Source organism: Oreochromis niloticus, linkage group LG18 (genome assembly GCF_001858045.2).
Source record: "Oreochromis niloticus isolate F11D_XX linkage group LG18, O_niloticus_UMD_NMBU, whole genome shotgun sequence".
Taxonomy (NCBI): Eukaryota; Metazoa; Chordata; class Actinopteri; order Cichliformes; family Cichlidae; genus Oreochromis; species Oreochromis niloticus.
The window spans coordinates 37,056,078-37,067,102 of NC_031982.2; the positions used below are offsets into that span (position 1 = coordinate 37,056,078).

Sequence of the window (11,025 nt, forward strand, 5' to 3'; positions counted from 1 at the left end):
ACCAACAAATAATGTCATTGGATGAGCTCAACTTCAGTGGGCGGGGCCAGTTTAATAGCTGAGCCAATCAAATAGTTTTGTGCTTCCACAGCAGCTCTGTCTCTGTCTCTGATCTTTACTGCTTCATTTCTCTGTTGTCTTTGTCATCAGTCCAATGACACAAGAATCAGAGGTTTAACAGTGTGTGGCTCCCTCTAGTGGATGTTGTGGAGTATTTTGTTGTCTTTGCTCCAAAGGTTTTTGTACAGAGTTCTGGTGTTTCCTGTCACTGTGGGCTGCAGAGCACAGTAGTACACAGCAGAGTCTGTCACTGCAGCAGAGGAGATGCTCATCTTGATTTCTGTTTTCTCCACTTGAATCTTTAATCCAGGAACTTTTTCTTCTCCTAATGACCCTGAAGCAGAGTGTGAGATCAGGAGCTCTGGTGCTCTTCCTGGATGTTGTCGATACCAGAAGAAATAATCACCAGTTGACACTTTGTAAGTGTAGGTCAGAGTAACTGTGCTGCCCTCTAAACTGGACTCTTCATCTTTGGATGGAGTGAGCTGATCACATGTGACACCTGAAGGAAGAGAGAAACGTTTTTCAATAAATAATTGACATGAATGAATCATTTGAATTGAACACAGTTTCCTGTGTAGGTGAGCATACCTGTGAGAGTGAGAAGAATCAGAGGAAACACACAGTGATGTAATGACAGCATGTTGAGGAACATAAAGTTTGTTTTGTGTTGAACTCTGTTGAATGTGGAGGTTTTTCTCTCTTCTATAGTTCAGTAACAGCTCAGCTCCTCCCTGAATCTCTGCTCCTCCTCTCTGCTCTCAGTCACTCCTCCTCCTGTGGTTAACACACTTTATAACCAAAATGATTTAAGGGAGCCGTGTGACACGTCACACAAGCAGAAGTCACATTAACGATGTAGACAGAGTCAGAGAGTCGGTGATACTCACACAGTTAAAAAGTCTGAAACTTGAGACATTTGGAGAAAAATGTGTAAGAAGTCCTGAATTCAAGAAACATCTCAGAATAGTTTGTGTATGTTGGGAAGGATTTTTGTTCACAACTGTTTGTTCAAATGAAGCATCATCTTATTTGATTGGATCTTAAAACACAAACCTGAGAGACGTCATGTCTGTGGACACGACACGCAGGATTGTTGTGGTGCAGCAGCAGTCCCAGTTACAGCTGACACTTTTGGACACAACATCTGTTTTACTTTGTGGCTCTTTGGTCAGTTTGATGGTGCGTGATCCAACAGGAAATAATTCATTTACTTTAAGTTACTTTGCAGTTTATTTAAATGCTTCACTTATATTAAAGTATATTGTTGATAAAGCATATAGTTAGGACTGGATCAGGTGACCCTGAATCCTCCTTTAGTTAATGTGGACGTAGCATTTATGTCCAGATGAACAGAATCAACTTTTGGAGATTTACTTACCTGGATGACTGATCATGCATCAAGACCTCCTTTAGTTACTCTACAGTCGGTGTAGGCTGCTGGGAGACTCCCATGATGCACTGGGTGTTTCTTATTCACTCACTATGTGTTAACAGACCTCTCTGCACTGAATCATTCGTTATTATTAATCTCGGTCTCTCTTCCACAGTGTGTCTCTGTCCTGTCTTCCTCTCATCACCCCAACCGGTCGCAGCAGATGGCCCCGCCCCTCCCTGAGCCTGGTTCTGCTGGAGGTTTCTTCCTGTTAAAAGGGAGTTTTTCCTTCCCACTGTCGCCAAAGTGCTTCCTCATAGCGGGTCATATGATTGTCGGGGTTTTCTCTCTTGTATTATTGTAGGGACTTCACAATATAAAGCAGCTTGAGACACCTGCTGTTGTTCTATAAATAAAACTGAATCTACCAGAGTGAACATTTATAGAAGAAGAAATAAAAAATAAGACCTGCATCAGTGACCTTAAACAATAACATAAACACAATATATAAAAGTTAAAGCATAAGAAACTAACTTGTCATTAAGGCATGTGTCTTTGAAAAACAGCCTCTGTCAAGTCAAGAAACATGAAAAAGAAAATTAAACTAGTCGTCAGATAACAGAGACCCTGACGTGCTCTCGGCTCAGTCATCGGTTACTAGCTGCCATCATTTAACGTAGCTGTGATTAAAGCAGTGTTGGTGTCTTCCAGAGGAAGGGGTTAGCAAAGTAAAATGAACTGAATCTGACCTGGATCCTGCGTGCATGCAGTACAACACTGTAGCTTTAGCCCACATTAATGTTACCTTTATATTGTAGAGCTTCCTCTGATTGTGTGTCTTCTGAAACTTTTCCTGGACGAGTAGAGCCAGATACAACTCCTTTCCGCGCCATCGGCCCCTCTGGCCAACACGAGTAGGCGGTAGGTGAAGTTTCTTGCCCAAGGACACAACGACCAGGACAGAGAGAGCTGGGGATGGGTTGATGTTTGGTTTTCTTGTCATTTGGAGTTCTTATTAGATCTTTTAGTTTCTGGCTCTTAGGTTCTTAGTGATCATAGTTCTCCCTCCCTCTGAGTCTAATCTTCTCTTGTGGTTAGTCAGTCTTCTCTCTGTGTTTCTTCCTGTCTCCCCAGTCGCTGCCTCAGTTTGTGTCTGTGTGTTTCCTGTTTTATTTTGATAGTCCCGTGTCCTGTGTTTAGTGCATTCAGGTTTTATTTCTGTGTCGTTATATCAGATTAGTTCCAGCTGTGTTTCCCTCCTGTTTCCCTCATTACTCTGTTGTATGTTTAAGCCCTGTGATTTCTTTTCCCCTTTGTGGCATCGTACTGCCTCATGTGTGTGAGTCTCCTTGTGTTTGTAAATGGACTGATTCTTATATAGTGCTTTTCTACTCTCCTGGAGTACTCAAAGTGTTGTATACAACATGTCTCATTCACCCATTTGCACCCACTCATACAAGCACTTCTAAACACAAGTGCAAACTAAACTACATTCACACACAGTCACACTCTGATAAACTCATCAGAGGGCAACTTGGGGTTAGTATCTTGCTCAGGGATAATAGGTCAGTAGCTGCTCTACCACCTGAGCCACAGCCACACTGTTTCAGTTTTAGTTCCACGTTTTCTCGTTTTCTAGTGTTTTAGTTCTTGTTTCTCAGTGTTCTGTTCCTAGTTTTCATGTTCAGGGTTTCAGTTTGTTTTTTTTTGAGTTTATGTTCTTGGACAATCCTCCCATCAATAAAGCTGCAGCCTTAAGTTTGCCTTTGGTGTTTGAATCCTGCATTTGGGTCCACTTCCTGCCTGCTACAGTCTCACATGACAATTACTTTGTGTTTATGTTGGCTTTTGATTTCCAGTTAAAAAAATGACCTTTTTAGGAAAAACAAAAACATTTTCAGATTTCTGAACGATGATCAGGAAGTGATTCATTTCACAAATGTTGTTTTCTAAATGACGTAGACAAAAAGTACAGAGACCCAGGACAGAAACAGGTGACAGTGATCATTTTTGCTGTGGGTTCAACTGCAGCATGTACAGATGAGAGAAACCATACCGCTGTATTTTAATAATAATAATAATAATAATAATACATTTTATTTGAAAGCACATTTCAGAACACTCAAGGACACTGTACACAGCAGAATAATAAAAGCAACATAAAAGCAAGCAGTTTACACGAAGAAGAAGGAAGAAGAAGATCTGAGACACCGAGGTGGGGCAGTGATCTGAATCAGATCAGAGAGATGTGGAGGAGAGAGATGATGAATAGCCTTAAATGTGTACAACAGTATTTTGAAATTGATGCAATATTTAACCGGGAGCCAATGAAGCTGCTGCAGGACAGGAGTGATGTGGTGGATAGAAGGGGTCCTGGTGATGATACGAGCAGCAGAGTTCTGGACGCGTTGAAGCTTGTGGATGGATTTTTGAGTAAGACCAAAAAGAAGTGAATTACAATAATCAATCCGTGAAGACGATTAATGTTGCGCAAGTGAAAATATGCTGACCGAGTGACATTATTAATGTGTGAATTTAAAGACAGAGTACTGTTGAGGATGACACACAAGCTTTTCACAGAGGAAGAAATGAAGGCAAGTTATTGATAGTAACAGAGAAACTGTTGGTTCTGGATAATGTTGATTTAGTGCCGACCAAGAGAAGCTCGGATTTATTACTATTGAGTTTGAGAAAATTGGAAGAGAACCATGAATTTAGTTTGGCTAAGCAGAGGGTGAGGGAGGACGGGGGGAGAGCAGAATCAGGTTTAGTGGACAGATAAAGCTGGGTGTCATCGGCATAACAGTGAAACTGGATGTTGTATTTACGGAAAATGTGTCCAAGCGGTAGAAGGTAGATAACGAAAAGAAGGGGCCCCAGGACAGATCCCTGGGGCACGCCAGTGCTCAGAGGAAAGGGCTGAGAAGTAAAGGATTTGAGTCGAACAAACTGAGTGCGATCAGACAGGTATGATTTAAACCAGGCTAGTGGAGTATGGGAGAGACCGATGGAGGCTAGCCTACTGAGAAGAATGGAGTGAGCTGCCATAAGAAGATCATTGGTTATTTTTATAGGTGCTGTTTCAGTGCTATGGGAGGGGCGAAAACCAGACTGGAACTGTTCATACAGATTATTATTAGTTAAATGTGAGTGGAGTTGTGTGGCAACTATTTTCTCAAGAATTTTTGAAAGGAATGGTAGATTGGAAATAGGACGAAAATTCTCAAAATTATTGGGATCTAGACCAGTTTCTTTCAATGTTGGGGTTTTGGCAGCAGTTTTGAGGGAAGCAGGAACAGTTCCAGTGGTAAGTGAAGAGCAGATGATAGCAGATATGAGGGGAAGCAAAGTAGGTAGACATGCCTTAACCAAAACTGTAGGAATGGGGTCTCGCTGACAAGTAGAAGGTTTTGACTTACAGATGAGTTCTGAAATATCAGTGATAGAGGGAAGCTGGAAAGCAGAAAAACAGTGTGATGGGAGAGGAATTACACAGGAAGAGCTAAATGGAACATCAGAAACCAGGTCTTGGTGTATTTTGTGAATTTTCTCGATGAAAAATAACATTAAAGAATCACAGAAGGAAGACGAGTAAAGATGAGCAGGGAAAGAATCTGGTGACCTGAAAGAAGAGTTGAACAGTGAAAATAATATCTTGGTTGAGTCATCATTTGAACAGATAATGGAGGAGTAGTAGGCAGATTTTGTTTGATTAATACACTCCTTATAATACATAATATGATTATTAAACATTTCCTTGTGGATATTCAGACCAGTTTTCTTATAAAGGCGTTCGAGTCGTCGTCCTTTTGCTTTCAGGAGCCTGAGTTCAGCTGTGAACCAGGGTGCTGACTGAGAGAATGATACAGATTTGGTTTTGAGTGGGGCAACAGAGTTTAGGATACTATTGAGACTAGAGTTATAATAGGAAACTAAGTCCTCTTTGGTGAGCAGGTTATGAAAATGCAAATGACTAGAGAAAGCAAAAGAAAGAGTATCAGGATTGATTTTCTTAATATTCTGAAAAGAAATGGTACGAAGGTTCTTGGTTATAGAAAAGGTCATTTTGACATTGAAAGAAAGAAGCAAGTGGTCAGAAATTAGCAGTTCATCAGCTTTGCAATTAAAAGGAGTGAGTCCAGAGCAACAAACTAGGTCCAAAGTACGGCCCTTAGTATGAGTAGGAAAGTTTATGTGCTGTTTAAAGCCAAAACTATCGAGGCAGGATGAGAAGTCTTTGGTGAGAGGATGATCACTGTTATCCATATGAATATTAAAGTCTCCCAGGAGTATTATATTAGGGGAAACAGTAGCTATGTGAGTCAGCAGATCAACAAAGTCACTTATGAAGACAGAATTAGACTCTGGAGGGCGGTAAATAACAGCTATAACAGTTGGAACAGGTCCTGAGAGTTGACAAACAAGGGATTCAAAGGAACTGTAGACAGGTACAGACAACGGCGTGACTTTCCAGTTCTCACGATAGATTACCGCGAGACCTCCACCACGGCCGGTGTTCTGACAAAATGTCCTACTTTGTCAAAACATCCTACCATAGCGTAAATTTATAGTCATGTCTATCAATCCGTGCTACCTTATCAGAATATACTACCTTACGTGGTTTATGCCTCCATCATACATATCTATAGGTAGGACATTCTGATGGCCAAATCACACTTATCAAAACATGCTTCCTGCTTGGATTTATTAGAAATTAAACAACGTTATCATTCAGTTAACAAGTATGTAGTGCAATATTACTTTCTTCGACATGACAACGGAGAGTGGTGTCCACTAACTGCAGGAGGACTAAAATTAATTGACAAGATTTACGCTGTATCCCAGTTTGCAGAAGTTTAGAAGCACTAAATCAAGACTTGAAATATGACTTCAATTGAAACTCTAAATTGGAGTATTTTTGCACAAAAACCAAAACGCATGTTAGCTTCAAAAGTTAACAAATTGACAACAGCTTAATGAAAACAAGTATCAACTGTAATAAGAAAGTAAAACATGTAATACTTTTTTTTGCACGCACGAGATCGGGATAGGATCAAATAATAGGCGTGTACAATTAACATCGAAATCATGGCCGTTTTGAGTTGTGCGCATGCGCAGTAACAACAAGTAGGACAGCTTGATAGGTAGTGTGTTTTGTCAGAACACCGGAGTCACGAGGTTGGCAGGTGTAAACAAACCCCGGAGGAGTGGAGTCGTTGAGCTGCGAAAAGTCACTGGGCTGTTGCCACGTCTCAGTCAAACAGAAAAAGTCAAAGTTACGATCTGTGAGGAGATCCCAAACGAGATGTCCGTTGCTCGTAAGCAAGCGGATGTTAAAGAGGCCAAAATTGACATCGGTGCTGTCAGACTGAACAAAAGTGTTAGCCGACCTGGGCAGGCTGGCTAAAACACTGTGGTCAACAGTCCTGTCAAAGTTCCATGGAGGACGACGAGAAGTGGACCAGGGGGACTGTATTGGCTTAAAGTCGTCATTCACCTGGTGAATGTACTTTCGGCGAGGGAGGAATGCAGCCAGGTGAAAGCTGAGTCGGAGAAGCTCGTCAGCTGAGTATTGGTAAAGTCCAACACTAGGTCAGTAGACCAATGACATAAAAATCCAAACCCAAACGAGCAAGTCGCAGATCCTGCCAGGACAAAATCATGGACAAACAGTCAGGTGTACGGATCCAAGGAAGGCAACGGCCAAAACAAACAGGCAGATGAACTAGAACCAAAATACTCAGGCACTTGCAAAATTCGCTAGATCGCCAGTCGTGTAAGGAGGAGACAAGAAGGATTAAATTTGTTAAAATGTTTCAAACAATATAAAAAAAGATACAAAGATGCCAGTGAGTAGCAGCAGCAAGTCGTGTGAGTGTTCACTTCTATTTTTGCCCAATAAAGCTATTTTGCTTTCTCATTGTATTTTCTTGAGCTGTGCTAAATATAATATAAATATAATTTAACACCTGTCTCAGAAGCAATATTCATGAAATATGTGTAAGAAAAAAAATATCTGGGAAACAAAAAATGATGCATGAAGATTAAAAGTCTTGTTTTGATATTTAAAGTGTCACTAACAGGTCTGCCAACATCAGGCTGTGATCTGCACATCTGATCATGAAGAGACAGTTTTAAAGAAACTGCAGTGAAGTGAAAGGACAACAATGGTTGATGAATTATTTATTAGAACAATCTCCCCTTTAAGAAGTGAATTAAAGCTTCTGTTTTTATGTAACAGACATTTTATTAACTGAGTGAAACAAACCAGACAAGTTTAACAGTGTGTGGCTCCCTCTAGTGGATGTTGTGGAGTATTCTGTTGTCTTTGCTCCAAAGGTTTTTGTACAGAGTTTTGGTGTTTCCTGTCACTGTGGGCTGCAGAGCACAGTAGTACACAGCAGAGTCAGACAGCTGAAGCTTCTGGATCTTCAGAGGAACTGACTTTTGTGTTTTGTTGATTTTAGCATCAAATCTGTCGTTGTTGAATTCTTCAGCCTTAACTGCTGATCTTAAGAAACAATGCAGCATATACTTTGGGTAACTATTTACTTCTTGTTTGTACCAGAACAAATATGGACTGGAGTCACTGGTCTCATATCTACAGTCAAGTGTAACTGTGTCTCCTTCAGCAGCAATGACATCTCCTTGTTCCTGGATCACTTTGTCTTCTCCTTTACACTCTGAGGAAGAACAGAACATGCAGAGGAAGAGATGGATCAATAAACATGATTGAAGTTATTGAAAAGTTCCACAGTGTAAAATGATGAAATCTCCTCTTTCTGTCCTTGTTGTGAATCGTGTGCAGAGGAAACATGTTGATGTTTGGTTTTTTTTTTTTTTTTTTTTTTTTTTTTTTAACCTGTCCCGTTTGGTTCTTTTGCCATCAGAATTATTGTCTAAAGGCGAAGAAAGATGCCCAACGGATTTACTTTACCAAATGGACCATCCCAGCCTTGCCGTAATGGTCCATTTGATTCAACTTTTTATTGTTTGTTTTATTTTCACTTGCTGAATACGGGACAGACTTGACTGGAGGAGAGAACGTGGAGAAAGAAAGAGGGAAAGAAAAAAACCTGAGAAGAGGGACGGGGAAAAAGGGCAAAAAACAAAAACCAACAAAATAAGCAGACAAAAAATACATATATCGATCACCTGGATCACCTGTTGAGAAAGAAAAAAGAAAGCAAGCAGAAGAAAACGAGAGTAATAAACAAGATCACAATGATATATGGGAATATGACAGTAAATACTAAATATTAAACATTATTGTGCAGCACGTGAGTCCACATTGAACTCTTCAGCTTTAACTGTTGATGCTGAGAAACAATTCAGCAAATACTTTGGGTAACTATTTACTTCCTGTTTGTACCAGAACAAAGTGGGGCCTGTTCTTGTTGTTTCAAATCTACATCCAAGTGTAACTGTGTCTCCTTCAGCAGCAATGACATCTCCTTGTTCCTGGATCACTTTGTCTTCTCCTTTACACTCTGAGGAAGAACAGAACATGCAGAGGAAGAGATGGATCAATAAACATGATTGATTAAAGGAGAACAATCAGCAGCTTTAAAGAGTTCTATTACATGTAGAATATTTCTCCTGTTCACAGTTTTTCAAATCTATTTAACCAAAAAGTCAGAAAGACAGACGTGAAGTCTGGCTTTGCACTGACTTCTGTCAGACGTCACAATAAACAAGTTATTTAAAAGTTATACAGTTTAAAATGATTAAATTCCTGTTTCTAACCTCATTCTTAAACCTGAGGAGACGAAACATGTTGATGTTTGTATCTTACCAAAGAAAAGAGCAGCAAGAATAATCCACAGCCAATGTTCCATCTGTACAACAAGGTTTCAATCAACAGGAGAAACTAGCTGATGTTCAACATTCAGTCTGAGAATTGTTCTCTTCACAGCAGCACTTATTATTGACACAATGGTTGAACACAGTGCAGAAGGAGAGCACCGCCTACTGCAGAGCTTCTCAAAGTGTGGGGCCCGCCCCCTAGGGGGGCGCAGAGCCATTGCGGTGGGGCGCGGTATGAAAAGGGAAAAAAAACAAAACGCTATGACACTGCTGGCACGGGGCTCCCACATAAACGCAAAGCAGGAGATGAAGCATCGCTGAATATGTTTCCAAACCAACTTCATTCTAAGCCAAAGACTAGAAAATATGGTGAAGCATATCTTCCCTTTGGCTTCACCTGCACAAGTGCCAAGGTAGGTCTCCCCTGCAGAATTAGTTTTCCCTTCGTCGGGAGCAGCGCTGGGCTGTTTAAATCACGGACTAACAGTATCCCACAGTTGTTTATGTTTTTGAACCCATTTTGCATTTTATGAAAAGTGTATTGATAGTAATGTTGAAAATTATTACACAGGAAAAAAACAACTACACGTAAAATAATCACACCGTGACGCCTCTGCCTTTCTAAATGGAGGGACAGTAACTGCGTGTGTATATGTGTTAGGATGCCTGGGTCGTTGACCCAGGGCTTTTGAGTTTATTATATTATTTATCATTTCTAGTCTTTGGGTTTCTTAGAGTTCCGTCTTATGGTTTATGTCTCTGTGTTCTATAGTTGCTCTGTCTCCCCTGTCGGCTGTATCCCCTTGTTAAGTTCGCGTCTCTGTGTTATGTTTCCTGTTTTACTTTGAAAGTCCGTGTTTCATATTTGTGTATCTGGTTTTGCTTTCCTTGTCTCGTTAGTCCTGATTTGCCCCAGCTGTGTTTCCCTCCTGTTGCCCATTCCCTGATTGCTCCCTCTATGTATTTAAGCCCTGTGTTTCAGTTTGTCATTGTCGCGATCTACCCTTAACTTGCTGTGTGTTTTGTCTACGTAAGTGTATTTTGTATTCTTAGTTTTGTTACACTTTTGGGTTCAGCATTAAAGCTGTTTTGAGTTCACGTCTGTCTCCGTAGTCTGCACTTTGGGTCCTCTTCCTGTCTGCACACAGCCTACACTTAACAATATGTAAGCGTGTAAAACCTGAAGATAGAGACAAAATACTGTTAATCTGACTATCTGCCATTCTGCAATTCATCTCATGTAAACAATAACGTGGCGCACAGCATGACGTGAAAAGAGGCACATACCTTTGGAAAAAAAAAAATCTCTGTTTTCAGTGATTCGCCGTTTATGTGTGGACGAAACAGCTGCGTTTTCAAAAATACCCGTGTAGGTGCGGACGCAGCATTATGAGTTAGTAGTTTATTTTCTTACTACCTGTAATTTATTGCTGTTTACTTGTATTTGCTTAATTGTTTACTAAATGTTTGAGGTGTGAAATAAATACAATGGAGCAAAATATGGGTGTGTGTGTTTGGAGGATAAGCTTGTGCGTGCGTGCGCAAAGGGGGGCCTCGCAAAAAAAAGTTTGGGACCCGCTGGCCTACATGATGATGTCGCCCTCTAGTGGAGCTCAGAAATGACAATATCTACAATAATTTGACTTTACCGTAAAAAATTTCTATTAAATAACAGAGTAATGGAAATAGTTATTCATCGTTTTTACCCAACCAGATCTTTTCTTGTACTTTATAAAAAGGACATTGATGCTAACTGTTCATTTTGTACTTGTGTGAAGGAAAAT

At 40.4% G+C, this 11,025-nt stretch overlaps 1 long non-coding RNA gene and 1 gene segment (V, D, J or C); both read right to left on the minus strand.

Annotated features, from left to right (window-relative positions):
* Positions 1 to 421: 421 nt before the first annotated feature.
* On the minus strand, positions 422 to 2,400 carry LOC112842830 (uncharacterized). The gene is made up of 3 exons (XR_003214848.1): positions 2,241 to 2,400; positions 652 to 837; positions 422 to 562 (listed from the first exon to the last, which is right to left on the minus strand). It is a non-coding gene; the product is annotated as an uncharacterized LOC112842830 (long non-coding RNA).
* Positions 2,401 to 7,816: 5,416 nt separating this feature from the next.
* On the minus strand, positions 7,817 to 9,403 carry LOC100692951 (T cell receptor alpha variable 38-1-like; the record flags this gene model as incomplete). The annotated part of the segment is given in 3 exon segments: positions 7,817 to 7,938; positions 8,764 to 8,925; positions 9,231 to 9,403. Coding segments are annotated over 3 exon segments (327 nt in total), but the record flags the coding sequence as incomplete, so codon positions are not given.
* Between the last annotated feature and the right edge of the window lie 1,622 nt (positions 9,404 to 11,025).